At 63.1% G+C, this 14886-nt stretch overlaps 2 protein-coding genes across 2 annotated transcripts; both read right to left on the minus strand.

Moving 5' to 3' along the window:
• Nucleotides 1-90: 90 nt before the first annotated feature.
• Nucleotides 91-8696, minus strand: DTX4 (deltex E3 ubiquitin ligase 4). Its single transcript, XM_064425666.1, has 9 exons — nt 8316-8696; nt 5326-6040; nt 4457-4518; nt 4171-4332; nt 4001-4062; nt 3587-3739; nt 2785-2946; nt 2419-2508; nt 91-2178 (listed from the first exon to the last, which is right to left on the minus strand). The coding sequence occupies exons 1-9, from the start codon at nt 8524-8526 to the stop codon at nt 1945-1947; spliced, it is 1851 nt and encodes a 616-aa protein (XP_064281736.1). The 5' UTR covers nt 8527-8696; the 3' UTR covers nt 91-1944.
• A 3651-nt stretch (nt 8697-12347) lies between these two features.
• Nucleotides 12348-14292, minus strand: CNTF (ciliary neurotrophic factor). The gene is made up of 2 exons (XM_064425668.1): nt 13875-14292; nt 12348-13646 (listed from the first exon to the last, which is right to left on the minus strand). Exons 1-2 carry the CDS (start codon nt 13986-13988, stop codon nt 13158-13160), a joined length of 603 nt encoding a protein of 200 aa, XP_064281738.1. The 5' UTR covers nt 13989-14292; the 3' UTR covers nt 12348-13157.
• Between the last annotated feature and the right edge of the window lie 594 nt (nt 14293-14886).

Here is a 14886-nt window from a genome sequence, read left to right on the forward strand (position 1 = left end):
CCGGGGAGGGCCATCTCCCAAATCCTGCATGCTGCAAGCTGCAACCCCTGTCTCCATGTATATCTATCGGGATAGATATACACACGCATGCAGAGAGGCACGGAGCAGTTTTATTTCAGCCAGCAACTCATCCTGTAGTCAACAGAGCATTAAAAAAAGAAAAAAAAAGTCACGTTGTGGAAAGACTTACTCACAGTAAGAGCCATCGGGCTGGCACCGCGGAGGTGGGGGACCCTCCCCGCTCTCGCCCAGAGGGTTTTGCATAGCTCCAGACAGGCTTTGTCTGCACTGGGGAAAACCCAGGGCGTGCAGTGGAGGAGAAATCACACCGCTGAGAGCCACCCAAACAGGGGCGTGTGCCTGGGGAAAGAGGCTTTCTCCCTTGAGGTAGAAGATAACAACCCACGCTGAGGGCGGCTGGGCACAGATCGGTGCAAAGGGACATCAGGGGGGCCCGGGGTGCCTGGCCCTGCCCACACAGATGACTGACAGAAGACAACGGAGAGGCCAGGCCGTGCAGGGACCGCCAGAGTCCCCTGCCATCCGCTTTATTGACCCCCAGCCCCTCCGCGGGCTGGCCGCGGGGTGACGGACCCGCCAGGCCACGGAGAGGAAAAACAGCAACGACAACAGAACGATGCACAGCAGGATGGACCCCCCTCCCACCAGCACAGAGGGCCAGGGAACCCCCAGCACCCGGCACAGGGGGCTCCGAGAGGCCCCATGAACCCCTGGTTTGGGATGGAAGGACCCCACAGACTCTCTCATTCCTAACCCCTGCCCTGGGCAGGGACACCTTCCACCTGGGCTCTCCAAGGCCCAGTCACCCCCGGGGGCTGACAGGGACCCCCAGAGCCTGGGAACACACCTCCCCCACCCCAACACCCACACTCTCCTACCCACACCACCCTCCTGGCCCAGCCTGTACCAACCCCTCACCGACCACCTTCCCCTGCAGACCTCCCCAAGGCCTCTCCGGGGGCAGGAATGGGGACACTTCTTACCCCCCCTGCACCTGGCCCCATGGGGACCCACAAGTGACAGCCCTCCCGTGGGGCAGAGCCCTGTCGGGGTGGGGGGCCCCACAGCCCCTCTCCCAACCCCAAGCACCACTGTGCCCAGCCCCAGCTCGGCTGCAGCACCACGTTCTCCCAGGCTGCCTCCCCAGACGCCCCCCTATATGTACATATATACGACAAAACCCCAAAACACGAGGTATATAGAAAATCCAACGTGGGGACGCCCCCATACGAACAGTTCAAGGAACCCACGGCGGGGGGGTGGGTGTCACTGTCCCCCCACACACACCTCCTACCACCCACCAGCCCCTCCCTGGCATGCAGAGGCAGGGGCAGCCCAGACACGGGGACCCTGCAGGGCACAGCTCAGACACAGCCAAGAGGAGCAGGGGGCAGGGCTGGGGGGAGCCAGGGCAGCCCAGGCCCCCCAGCCTGCACAGACACTGGACACCAGTGGGGAGGGACCGGACAGAACAAACGGACAAACAAACGTCAGAGGGATGAGGCAGAGCAAGGGGGACTCCTGTGGCCCCAGCTCCCACCCCAAGCCAGGTCCCAGCCCCAGGTGGGTGACAGGGGTGTTAGGTCAGGCTGGGACTGGCACGGATGAGGAGAGAGGGGAGCCTGGCACCCCCCAAGCCCTCAGCACAGTGACAGATAGGACAGAACACCATCCAGAGGGGTGGCCAAGCCAGCCCGAAGCCCCACAGCTGTGTGTGAGGATGTTCCCGCCCTGCAGGAGTGAAGGGGACGGCCAAAAGGACCTTCTCCCACATTCCCAGCCAGCCTGGGGCACTGCGTGGCTGCCACTGGGAGCAGGGGGCTCCAGGTGTGCCCTGAAAAGCCCCCAGGCAGGTATCTCCAGCAGCTCTATCCTGGTGGGTGCCGGCACAGGCAACCCTTTCCTTGCCTCCTCGCCACGCTCTCAGTCCTTCTCCTGTGCCAGGCTCTCCTCGGTGATGCCCTGGGCTGCCAGCTCAGCCAGGACATTGTCCAGGTAGTTGATGTCGGGGTAGCCGTGGCCGGTGAGGTTGGAGCCGAACTCTGTCTTGTGGTGGATCTCGTTCCAGATCACCGTGTCCGACTCGCCCGTGGTGCTGGACGTCCCGATGGCGAAGATCAGGCGCCGGTCCCAGGCCACCAGCAGCAACTTCAGTACCTGTGGAGGCCAGGAATGGGGCAGGCAGCAAAGCAAGCACACAGGCAAGGCCTCCTGGCGCATCCCAGCACAGCCTCCTGCCCCAGCCAGAGCAGAGGGACCGGGCTGCCGAGCCTGCAGGGGAAGGTCACAGGGCTCCTGCAGAGCCTGCTGGATGGGCTGTGGGCAAAACCTCCACCCACATTCCCCTAGCTAAGCCATGTTTGCTCTTCCCACCCTGGCACGCCTCGGCCAGCTCACCTTCCTGCCCTTCTCGCTGTCTGGCAGGTAGCAGTGCCGGGGGAAGCCACGGGCCGTGAAGCTCTTCCCAGGGTTTGGATGCTCTGGTCCCTGCGATGTGGAGGGGAAAAGAAAACCCTTCTGGAGCTCAAAAGCAATCTCTGGGCACAGGGCAACTCCCCAGGCCTTGGCGGGCACTAATGGCCACCATCCCCCTGCCACCAAGCAGACAGGGACAGCACTTTCATGCAGATACACCCCAGACCTCCCACAACATCCTTATGGACAAGCAGCTCCTGAACCAAGGCACGAGCTGCAGCAGGACCTGGGGGTCACACAGCTGTGACAAGGGCCGCCAGCCCCCCGAGATGGCCCCCCCAGACCCACCTGCACCCCCGGGGGGATGTTGTAGATGATGCGGATGGTTTTGCAGTCGGCGTGGCCGGGCAGCGCGTGGGGGATGATGTGATATTCCATCTTCCCGGGAGGCTGCGTCCCTGTCTTCACCCCATAGATGGTTTTGCAGGTGGGGCACTGCAGACTTCCATCCTGAGAGTGGAAAAAGGGGGACCAGTGAAACCAGTATCTCCAGCACCGAGCCACGCCAGGCACTGAGTCCCGAGCAGCACTGAACGTTGTTTTAATCGGGAAAAACATAATTTCAAAAACTCTCAGGAACCTGGGACAGGGCCGGGTGAATTCACTACCCAACTTCAACCAAAAACCTGAGGTCTGCATTTCTCTTCCCCATCAGTTTTCCAGTCCTCATTGCTTTCTCTAGCTCTGAATTGAGTGGTTTGGTTTGGTTTGTTTTTTCAAAGAGGGAAATATAATAAATATTGAAAATCTCCAAACAATGCATTTTTCAGGGAATGTCAAGCACGAGGGGTATTTGCAAAAACTCTCCCGTGGCTGGAGAAGCACTGCCTGGCACCAAGTTCCAGGTAGCTCTGTTCAAACATGCAGGGATCAAAGTCCACCCTGGCAAGAAAAACAAGCACAAAAATCTGGGCATAGTGGGGGGAAACACACCCACACAACCCTGAGCTCTGATTTAGCAGTCCCCAAGTGCTTGCTGCTGATCAAAATCAAACTCTGAGTCAAGGTGGGAGCTCAGAGTCCCATGGAGAGCTCGTGGGGTTCTGCAGAGGTGGCTGAGCTGGGAGTCCCCAGGGCTGCAAGCTCTCACCTTGTTGCCGTTGTTGTACATGGCCACCAGGCAGTGGAGGTGGAAGACGTGGCTGCACTTGACCAGCTTCCCCACGAGGTCAGGCTTGACGGCTGGCTGGGGCCCCTTGTAGCCAGAGGGGGCAGAGAGGCGCTCCATGCAGATGGTGCAGTCCTGTGCCAGAGGGGAGGACAGGGGTCAGAGGGATGGGCGCTGATGGGCTGCCCTGCTCTCACCCAGGGACCGGCACCCAGCCCCGGGCCGGGCTGTCAGCCTGCAGGGGCCGTGCATGCAGCACACAGCCCCGCTCTGGGGACAGGGCAGAGCCACACAGGGCGGGGGGACATCCCTGCACGTGGCATCACGCGTGTCCCCAGCCCCTCATCCCAGGGCAAAGCCCCCCAGGACAGCCCGGCACAGCCCTGCTGCTCGCACCTCGTCTGGCGGATGCCGCACCTTCTGCAGGTATTTCTTCAGCACCTCCTCCGGGGTTTTACCTGCGGGAGAGAGAGGGTCACAGGATGGGAGAAACCCACTGCCAGGGGCAGCAGAAGGGATGGGGACACAGGGGATCCAGGAAGGGCAGGAAGGACAGTCTCTCTTACCCTTCTTGGCCTGTTTCTTGGTGGTCTTGCGGCAGGAGTGGGAGATGCCAGGGATGGACTGGATCTCGCTCTTGCTGACGGGTGGGGGGTGCAGCACCAGCTTGGGGGGCCGGGTCAGGCACACGGGCAGCCCGGCTGCGCTCATGAGGATCCCCGTGATCCCTGCACAAGGGGGGAACAAATGGCAATGAGGAAAAACAGCAACACCCTGAAAGCCAGATGCTCCCCAAAACCTGCCCCACTGGGGCTGTTTGTGCCCCCACCCTGGGGGAACCAGCATCCTCACCTGCCAGTGCTGGGTTGACGGGGCTGGAGCCAGTGAGGTTCTTCACAGGGACAGTGGGGACCCTGAGGGAAGCCAGCACAGACCACATCAGGACAGGCAGGAGGCACCCACGTCCCCACAGGGCCCAGGGGCCACACAACAGTTGCCTGAGCAACTGCACAGGCCCTAGATGGAAAAAGAGAATCCCCCCCGACGGGGCAACCTGCCCCTCCCTGCCCCACCACCGCCTTTTCTCTGGCGCTTTAGAAACCCTGACTGCATCTCCATTCATGGCCCCTTTTTGTCACAGCTCCCTGGGCCAGTCTGTTGTTTCTTTTCCTCTTTTCTCCTACAGCCACGTCACTGCCACAGCTCTTTTCCCCCTCCCCTTGGGGCTCTCTTCCATGGGAAAGTTTCCCGGCAGGTCAGGAACGGAGGGAAGGGGGAGGATGGAGAGAGAGGAAAGGGGCCAGGCTGTGACAGAAGGCTGACGGCAGAGCCAGACAAAGGGGAGAAACAGGCCCATTAAGTGTCCACCCCATGACAAAAAAATGGCTTTGGAGGGTGGGGGTCTGGAGGGACCCCTTCTCATGGGGCCTGAATGGCTTTTCTTTGCGCCTTTCGCAGTCCCCCACCCAACCCCTGACTCCAAGAGAAAGAGCAGCCTCAGCCTCTTCATTGAGATGCAGGAGCCACCCCATCCCTGCTCCGGTCTCCAGGCACCTGTGGGGAAGGCGAGGGGCCCAGCAGAACCCACTACCCTCCACAAGAGGCTGGGGACCACCGAGGGTCTCCCACCACGCTCAGGGCTGACAGACCCCTGCAGTGCCCTGGGGAGGGGGAAAAGCCTGTGCAGTCCCTTTCTCCGGGCAGGCACCCCGGGGACTCACCCGGAGGCGATGAGCACGCGGGACTGGGCGATGGCCAGGCGCTGCAGGTGGCTGCGGTTCAGGGTGCCCAGGCTGGCCCGGGCGCCCTTGCCGCTGCCCACGCCGGGGGGGCTGCCGGAGGCGCCGGCCGAGCTCAGGGCGGGCGTGCTGGCCGCCTGCCGCCGGCCCCCCTGCGCGGCCAGCGGCTTCAGCGAGCCGCGCGCCGCGGCCACGCCGTCCGGCGCCTTCGGCCCCGCCGCGGGCACCGGGGGCTTGGGGGCGGCCGGCGGCGCGGGGGCGGCTTTGCGGGGCTGCAGGGTGGACGTGCCGGGGCCGGCGGCGGCTTTGACGCTCATGACCAGCAGGCACTGGGGACACGTGCAGGCGGGCACCGGCGGGGCCGCCGCCGCCCCGGGGCTGGCCGGCCACGACTGCGACTTGGGCAGCGTGCCCGACACCAGCGGGTAGACCATGTCGAGGCGGCGGCGGACGCGGCGCTTGCGCTGGGTCTGCCGGTTGATCTGGCCCATGGTGGCGAAGTCGATGACGTAGCAGAAGCCGATGGCGCTCAGGTCCACCCAGGGGTGCTGCTTCTCATAGGCGCGCTGGATGGTGATGCCCACGTCCATGTCGTAGGGCGTCCACGTCCCGCTGTCATTCTCCCACTCCCAGACGACTCCCTTGCCCGGCGCCGAGGACGGGTCGTAGTAGCTGCGCCGGACGGGCCGGATGGTGCCTGAGGGAGGGCGACAGATGCCGTCAGACCCTGGCGCCAGCACCCACCCGTGGGCAGGCAGCAAAACCACCCCGACCTGCCCTGCCGGTGCCATTCCACGCAGGGACAGCACGGCTTTCCGGCCCTGCTGCTGTCCCCACCCTGCCAGGGGACCGGTGTGCCTCGGTTTCCCCAGAGGGCAGGGAGCCCCACAGTCTGGGGGTGCGTCCCCAGTGCAAGTGGGCTGAAGGGAAGGGCAGATTTCACTCCCAGTGGCCCACAGGCCAAGCATGGAGCCACTCAGCCCGGATGGGGAAACACAGAACCACAAGCTTGGCTGCTCCAGCCTGCTCCCAGGGACCTCCCGCGGGAGCCTGATGAAACCAGGCATTAGGGCACCCCAGCCCTGCAGTGCCTGTCTCCCTCCCAGATCTGGGCTGGAACAGGTGAGTCACAGATTTGAGGGGCAGCTCCGAGCCCCAGGCAGTGACACACACAGGTCCTCACGCACGTAGGGGAGCGGGGCTCGTGCCAGCCCCACCATCTGCAGCTGCCAAACCAGCCCCGATGAAAACCCCAACTGTGGCAACTGATTCTCCTCACAGGGAAAATCCCTGTGAGGCCAAGCTAAGGAGTTTGAGCAGGGCCCTGTGCCCAGCTCCCGCTGCCCCATCAGCAAACATGAGGAGTGGGATGAGTGCTCAAAGCCCCAAGGCTTTGTGCCTTGCATCCTTATTTTGGCTAGGCGTTCCCTTTCCCACCACTCCCAATCAACTAGGATGCATTCAAAGAACAGACACAAATTTTGGGAACTCCTACAATGAGGAAATGAAGAGAAAGGCTTCCTCTTTGGTACTGGGGTCCCATCCTGAGCGTGTCACTAATGCCCAGAGGTGTCTGGTAACAGGTGGGACAAGCACCACTGCCTCCAGGTCCCTCTCCCAATCCCCACGGCTCAGCCCAGCGTGAGGAACAAGAAAGCACTCAAACAGAAGCAATAACAAGTCTGCTGCTTCGGCTTTTCACCACGTGTCCTGCAAAGCCTCCAAGAATTTCAGTCCCTTCTCACCCCCACCTCTCGGCGGAGAACAGCCGCCACCGCAGGTCCCGCAGGGACACGAGTGGGATAAGAAGGGAAAGGTGTTTACCAGCACCCTGCTAAAGGGGCATGGGGTGCAGCCACACCCCAGCCAAGCCACCCGCCCTGTCCTGCCAAGGGGCACCCGGGGCAGAGAAGCCGAGGGGAGCGGGGCAGTGATTTATCCTAATCTGGCGGCGGCATGCGGCATCTGGCGGTCCCCAGGCAGCAGTGTGGGAATGCTGTGTGTTCCCCCAGCCCCTCGCCGCCAGCCGGCCTCCCATTCAACAGGGGAAGAAAGGGAACAATAGCTATTCAGGGCCTGCCAGGGTCGCGACCCCCCCAAATCAGAGCTGTTTAATGACCCAAAATACCAACATCCCCAGCAACCCAGGGAGAGACAGAACAATCTCCCTTTCAGTCCTCCACCCTGGGCAACAATAGCCCTCAGAAGCTGGCCCCCAGCCACCCTGCTCGCAGAGGTCCCTTGTCCCCACACCCACGGGCAGGGGAGGGTCGCCGCCAGCCCCCAAGGCTGCTGGGGAAAGAGGGACAAAGGAGGGTGTCTGCCACTGCTGCACCCCAGGGACAAAGCACACTGGCCATCACGGGGGTGTTGGTGGTCACAGCCCCCCATTCTAATACCCTGCCATGGGTGCTTGTGCCCCACATCCCAGACAACCCCAGGAGGTGGGGGACAGACAGCCCCATCAGGCTGGGGACCCTCCCACCTGCCCGTGCCCTCCCTGAGCATCCCTCCACCTGCTTGTGTCCCTGCCCTGGGGCTGCCATCCCCCCGGGCAGCATCTGTCACCCAGGTACCATTCAGCTCGAGGTCGATGGCGGCTCAGATCCAGCACGGAGAGCGGGGCACGGCCTTGGGAAGGGTGTGCGAGAGACCAGCTCTCCCGAAGGGACAAGGATGGGGTGGGTGCAACAGGGCCCGGGGCGCTGCAGCAGCCAGGCGGGCGCCCAGCACGACCCCGGGGGGGGCCAGGGGTGCGTGGGCAGGACTGGGCAGCGAGGGCAGGGCGAGGAGCTGGGCATCAGGTGGAGGACAGCGAGCTGGCACCGCGGCCGGGCGGTGCGGGATCGGGCACGGCCCCGGAGCGGGGCACGGCCCCGGCGCGGGGCACACCGGTTCGCCCCTCCCGCCCGCCCCGCCGTGCCGCTGCGGGCGGGAGCGCCGAGCACGGCCGGGCCGCGGGGCCGACTCACCGGTGTCCTGGCGGAACTGGTGCATGGACTGCAGGTCGATGATGTAGGGCGCCAGGCGGCTGTCGGCCTGGCCCAGCACCACGCTGCCGCCCGCCCGCGGCCCGGCGCGGGCCACCGCCTCGATGTGGTGGCTGACGGCCGGGCTGTAGGGCCGCCAGCGCCCGTGCTCGTTCAGCCATTCCCACACCACCACGGCCGAGGCCAGCAGCATGGCTCCGCCGCCCCGGCCGCGGCCCCGGCTGGCTGCGCCGCTGCCGCCCGCCCCGGCGGCTCTCGCATGCTCGGCGCGGCGCAGGGCTCTGCCCGCCCCCGCCCGGGGCCGGAGCCGCGCACGGCCGGGCCGCCCCTCGCCCCTGCGCGCACCCGCGGCGCCGCCGCCGGCCCGCTCCGCCCGGCCCCGCCCGCACCGAGCGCCCCGGGCCGGGGGCGGCACCGCGCCACGTCACCGCGCCCCGCCCCGGTGGCACCGAGCCCCCCCGGGGGCCGGGGACCCATCCCGCCTCTGTCGCGGCACCCCCATCCTGCACGCCGGCACCTCCCACTGTCCCCGGATCCCCTGTCCTGCGTCCCGGGTCCCCACTGTCCCCGGATCCCCTGTCCTGCACGCCGGAACCTCCCACTGTGCCCGGATCCCCGTCCTGCATCCCGGGTCCCCACTGTCGCCGTACCCCCCATCCTGCATCCCGGGTCCCCACTGTCCGCGGATCCCTGTCCTGCATCCCGGGTCCCCACTGTCCCCGTACCCCCTGTCCTGCATCCCGGGTTCCCACTGTCCCCGGATCCCTGTCCTGCATCCCGGGTCCCCACTGTCCGCGGATCCCTGTCCTGCATCCCGGGTCCCCACTGTCGCCGTAGCCCCTGTACCCCCACCCTGCTCCCCTAGGACCCCTCCCAATGTCCCTCCTAACCCCACCCCCCGTACTCCTAACCAGGTGTGCAGCCCAGGGAGCCCCCGGTGTGCACCCATCCTTGTGGGGACCCCCCAGTCCTGCCTGCCAGCCATGAGACTCAGGGTGCTGGTGGGTCTCAGGGAAACTGCTCCATGAGCTGTAACAGAAAAATGTGCTCCAAGAGCTTCTTCAGGAAGTGTCCCCCTGAGCTGCTCTTGCCTGTGACCCATGACACACAAAAATTGTTTTAAAGCCCAAAATTGCCTCATGTCTGAGGGCAATACTCCCAGCTCCTGAACTGTAATCCTGAGCTGTAATCCCAGCTCCTGCCCCCCAGCTCTCCCGGCTGCCTGGCTGCCCTAGCTGTGGCGTGCACACCCCTGTGCAACCCTCAGACCTGAGCAGCCAGTGCTGGCCCTTCCCTGCAGGGCAGAAAAACATTCCTGAGCTTGTTCTTCCACGGAGCCCCATAAGCAGCTTCCCAGGAGAGCCCTGACTGGCAGGATATTGGTGACAGACTGGTCTCACCTCCTTTTGTGCTCCCCTGCTCAGACACACCTAACACTGATTTCCTTGTACATGAAACACCCGGACCTTCCCGGTTCGGGAGAAATGTACAAATTGCCCCTGTGTCGCAGGTTTGGCAGCACAGGAAATCCCCGGAGCATGGTCCACCTCAGCCTGGGGGCAACTCATCCCCGGGCAGGTGGTGAAGCTCCTCTCCGGACAAACCTGTTTCCCAGGCACTGCCCATCCTGCTGAGTGCCTGCCAGTGGCGCTTGTGGTGAGAAACCATTAGAAAAGATCCAAAAGAGAGGAAAAAACGAAGGGAAGGAAAAGGGAGAACAGGTGGGGACTAGCTGCGGTGATGCCAGCTGGCGGGCGCCGTGGTGAGAGAGGATGAGGTGAACCACAAAAGTTCTCCTTTTCCCAGCTCACACTTGGATATACACGTGGGGCTACGCTTGAGGCACATTTTCCTGCAAGAAGGGAGGTCTCCTGGCCCTTCCCAGGAAAGCAGCACAGCCACAGAGAGCCACTCCTCTGGGTTTTCACCTGCTCCTTTGAGGCAGACAAGTGCAGCCAAGGCTAAATCGGGGAAACCCGGGGAAATCCTTTCCACTGACTCAGACAGGAGGAAAAGGCTTTCCTGCTATTAAAAAAGGAAAGTGTTGGTGAATATCCACCCACCCCAGCTCCAGCTCAGGATCAAGAAGTCAGAAGCCAGCACTGCAATGCTGGTGTGGGACTGTGGGTGAAGCAGTGGGACCAGCACAGGGGAATCCCCCCAGCCTCTGGGCAAAGAGCAAATCCATTCTCACCCAGCACCAAGGCCTGGGGTCAGGGAGAGCCTCAGCCAGCTCAAAACCTTTCCAACCCCACAAAGTGTGTCCAGCCACACGTTAAGCCCTAAAAACATTTATTATTTTAAAATTAAACACATCCATGGGTTGCTTTTGGTGGCTCCATCCCTGCTGCAATTTGGAAGTGCACCCCTCCCTCCCCCCCCCCCCCCCCAGTTCCTTGTTCCTACCAGCACTACAAATCCCTTCTCTTTTCCCAAAGCACAAAGCAGGATGGTTTTGGTGGGTTCTCAGTTTTCAGGAAGCCATTGCTGGGGTCCTCAGCAGCATAAACTACACGGGTACAACTGTCCTCCCCTCCAACTCCTAATTTCTGGTTCCAAAATGAACAGCTTCATCTGCCTTCAGCCACTCGGATCAACTTCAGTTCAATCCATGGCAAAGCAAATCCAAGGGCCTCCTGGCACCACGGGAGCTCAGCTGTCGGGCGCCCCTGTCCTCGCCAAATCACTGCACTGGTGATTCCCTCAGGGCTGCAGCTGAAAAATAGCATTAAATCCCAGCCAGCTCAGACGTCACCGCCTCTGCACGGCGTGGTGGGGGCTGGCTGGCAGGGACAGGCCGGGAGCTGGAGCCTCTCACTCAGCCAGAGCGTGGAGGTTTGGATTAATGGATTGCTTTTTCCCATTGTTTCTGGGTAGGGTGGCCATTCCTGAGCAAGGCGGCTGCTCCACAAATGCAGGTGCACGCAGCTGGCAAGGTAACAGGGAAGGAGTAAGGAAGGTTGCAAAAGCCCAGGGAAATCCCTGGGGCAACACCATCGTCCACCTTGGGTCCCCATTGCTGCTTTCACCCTGGAGTGCAGCACGGAGCTCAGCTCTCTGCCAGCAGCTGATGTGGGAGGATCGGGTTGCAGCCTTGGCCAGCTCCCCTGGATCTGAAGGTCACCTCGCACCCAGCCTGTGCTGCCGGAGAAAAGAGGTCTGTTCCCACCTGGTCGGGTGGTGAGGTTCAAGGACACACTCCAGATGTCCCTGCCCACCCCCGGGAAGGTGAGGAGGGTGTCAGCACCCGGCCACTGCTGAGCTGGAGGGTGCAAGGGGAGGAGAGCAAGGTGGCTTCAAGTACACAGCAGCAAGCAAGAAAAATACTTGTCAGAAAAGGGACTTGCTTTGACTAATCCTGAAAAAAATAATGGCCATAAATTGTTATTCCCCAGTGCAGGGAAGCATAAAGATTGAAGTAATCCAGTCTGAGCTGCAAAGCTGAGGGCAGGCAGTAAGTGGCAATGAAGAAGGTGCAGGTTCTTCCTCTCAGGCATCACCGATAAAAATCCAGACCCCATCAAACCACCCTTGCCCCAACCCTGTGGCCCTGTGGGGTGGGCAGGATGGCACTGGGGGCTCAGCCTCGGGCTGCTCTTTGTCTCCCAGAGCCCCCGTGCCTGTGCAGAGGCTGCTGGTGCTGGGGCAGGCGCTGTGCCCAGTGCTGTGCCAACCTGCCACCACAAAGCCGCTTTGTGCAGAGCCGGCCGGGCACGTCCCCAGCCTCCTCCCTGCTCTGTGACCCCAGTCCCCCCTCCCTTGCTGCCTCTCCTCTCACAGGCCAGGGAAGAAGGCAGGGCCACACCAGGACAGGGCACATCCACCCACCATCTCCTCTTCATCCTCCCACCATCTCCTTCATCCCCAGCTCATCTTCCCCATGACCTCCCAGTGGGCTGCATGCCCCCCAAACCTCTCACCCTGCTGGGATGGACCCTTCCCTGGAGTGGGAACTGGGCAGTCCAGCCTCTCTGGTGAGCCATCCCACCTCCCCCAAGAAGTACATCACCCTGGTAGATCTCCCAGCCCTTTTATTCACATGGCAGCCATCACACTCAGTCAGCAGCAGAACCATGGCCCAGGAAGCTGTGAAACATCCCAGCACTCCACAGGATGAGAGATGTGGTTGGGGCTGTTAGATTCTCCCACGTCATTCCCAGTCCTAAAATAAGCCCTGCAGGCACTAACCCCCTTGCAGAGGGGCTTCTGAATCACAGCTAAAAGATCCCCTTTCAGTTAAAATATCCTCTCCATTATCATGTCCAAGCAATTGAGAATTCCCCCTCCTGATTGCTTCCCCCCCTCCCCAAAAAGCCCCCAAGCAGTTAGAGCAGAAATTCAATGAGCAGCCAACCAAGCTGGGCAGCAGGACAGTCCACGTGCAGGAGGCCAAGGCTTGTGCCTTGCAGCTGGGGGGCAGGTCCCAAGACTCCTTCCACCAGGTGATGCTTTTCTGTCCCTTGGCTCCTGCCCTGCATCTACAAGAGCCCCAAGGCAACATCTGCCTGCCACAGGCAGCGTCCAAATTCCAAAGAGAAGGGCAGTGCTCACGCCTCTAGGCCCTGGGGTGAGCAGCAAAGCTGCTTCCTGGGGGAAATTCAACTGCCCAGCAGGAAGAGCCCAAGGACCCCTGCGGATCCCTGCTCCCTCCAGGGCAGACTGCAGCCTGTGCCTCAGTTTCCCCACGGGGAGCAGCATTAAAAGCATGGGGATTAATGGCATGGTCCCTCCCCTCCACGTCCCCTCCATTGCTCTCAACTGCCCTCTGAGAGGGTGGGCAAGGAGCCCCAGGGGCACCCAAGACCCCCCGCCCTGTGCTCGCCTTCAGGGGCTCTCGGCCAGGCCGGGGGCTGCGCCGGTGGCCGGGCTGGGCTTGGCGAGCTGCCGCAGGTCCCGCACGGACCTCACGGCCCACTGGGCCAGCTCCCGCAGCACGCCCAGGCCCCGCAGCTTCTGCTCGAAGAGGCTGAGGCGCGGCGGGGGCGGCGGCCCGTCCTCCTCCTCCTCCTCCTCCTCCTCGCCGGGGATCCCGCGGCTCTCCAGCCGCAGCAGCTCCTCGAGGTGGTAGGCAAAGGCCGAGACCTGGAGCAGGACAGCCGCCAGCGCCCGGCCCAGGCCCGCGTCGGCCTCGCCCAGCTGCTCCCGCTGCTCCTCCAGCATCTGGGCCAGCAGGGCGCGGAAGGCCCGGTAGGCCGCCAGGTTCTCCAGCAGCCGCTGGGTGCCCGTCTGCTCGTCCCAGCGCTCCACCGCCGCCAGCGGCACCCCCTCCACTGCCGCCACGCTGGCCGAGGCGTCCAGGCCCTGCTGCTCCACCTGCAGGGTGAGACCCGCCGGGGATCAGCGGAGGCAGGATGAGCGTGGGGCATCCCCAGCCCTGAGCCCTGCGGCCGTCGGGGCAGAGTCTCGCCCAGGTGCGAGCAGGCCCGGATCCAGCAGGACTCTGTGCCCCATCCCTGCCACGGGCCGGGCTCCTCGCACCCCAGCACAGCTGCCCGGATCCCAGCAGCCCCGCGGCAGCCAGAAGGAGCAGGGCAAACTCACGTAGGCGTCCAGGAGGTCAGCGACATCGGCGCGCATCTTGCCGGCCAGGCGGATGCCGCGGCTGCAGAGGTCGCGGCGCCGGAGGGCAGCGGAGGGGCTCTCTGCGGCCGCCATGCTCCGGGCAGCTGTCACGGCCACCAGGCTCCGGGCGCAGCACCCGCCCGGCCCGGCGAGGACAATCCCTTGCTGAGCTGGTGCATTCCAGCCGGGAGCTCCGCTCACACGTCCGCTGGCCTGGTTCTCCCCCTCTTCCGTGCCTGGGGCCTGGCACCACGCTGCAAATTCCCGCCTCTGGGATCAACAGCGACAGATTATTTCCCTAATTCCCCCACGCATCGCTACTCCAAGTGCCTTGCCCAGAACTGTCTGGCGCAGCAGCAACAGGCTCCCAGCCCCGGCTGACCCACTCCTCCCTCCCAGCCACACAGTGAGATTAGCAGCACGCTAAGCCCTCGGCTCATTCCAGAGCGCGGGAAACCACTGCCGGGAAGAGGTGAGCAAAGCCCGGACATTGCTCAACACCTCAGCCCGGGCAGCCGGCTGGAGCCTGAGCAGGGCCAAGCAATGCTTGAGGGCAGCCCCCAGGCTGGAGATCCCACAGCAGCCCCAAGCCAAACTGCAGCCCAAACCCTGGCAGAAGGATCTGTGCCAGATGCTTCTAACCCCCCTTCCCCAGAGGGGTCCTGCTCTAAAGAGGGGCTGCAGAAAAGGAAAGATATCCCAGCCACGGCAGAACACCAGCCACCCCACAGGTGAGCTGCACACACCAAGACAAAAACAGCCCTTCGGGTTGGGTTGGTTTTTCCTCAGTATGTTTATTTTGGTTATGCATTACCTAGATCAAGAGTGAGAAAAACCCCAGGAGTTGAAAAGCAGCTTTCCATGAATACACAGTGTGCCTGGCTGGGGGTCCCAGGGCTGGGGGGTCCCCATACGCCCAGCAGCCTCCTTGCCACCCCGTGGCTACTGCAGAAGCTGCTGAGCTTGGGGAGCCCCTGGCCACGGCAGCCCC

This window comes from Passer domesticus, chromosome 6 (assembly GCF_036417665.1).
Source record: "Passer domesticus isolate bPasDom1 chromosome 6, bPasDom1.hap1, whole genome shotgun sequence".
Lineage (NCBI taxonomy): Eukaryota > Metazoa > Chordata > Aves > Passeriformes > Passeridae > Passer > Passer domesticus.

Excerpts from the sequence above, each read along its gene's own strand:
- DTX4 (XM_064425666.1), bottom strand. The coding sequence starts at position 8,526 with ATGCTGCTGGCCTCGGCCGTGGTGGTGTGGGAATGGCTGAACGAGCAC. Across the intron at positions 4,519-5,325 it reads CGCGTGCTCATCGCCTCCGG|GGTCCCCACTGTCCCTGTGA; the intron begins GTGAGTCCCCGG and ends GGCTTCCCTCAG. Across the intron at positions 2,509-2,784 it reads ACATCCCCCCGGGGGTGCAG|GGACCAGAGCATCCAAACCC; the intron begins GTGGGTCTGGGG and ends TCCACATCGCAG.
- CNTF (XM_064425668.1), bottom strand. The coding sequence starts at position 13,988 with ATGGCGGCCGCAGAGAGCCCCTCCGCTGCCCTCCGGCGCCGCGACCTC. Across the intron at positions 13,647-13,874 it reads CTGACCTCCTGGACGCCTAC|GTGGAGCAGCAGGGCCTGGA; the intron begins GTGAGTTTGCCC and ends CTCACCCTGCAG.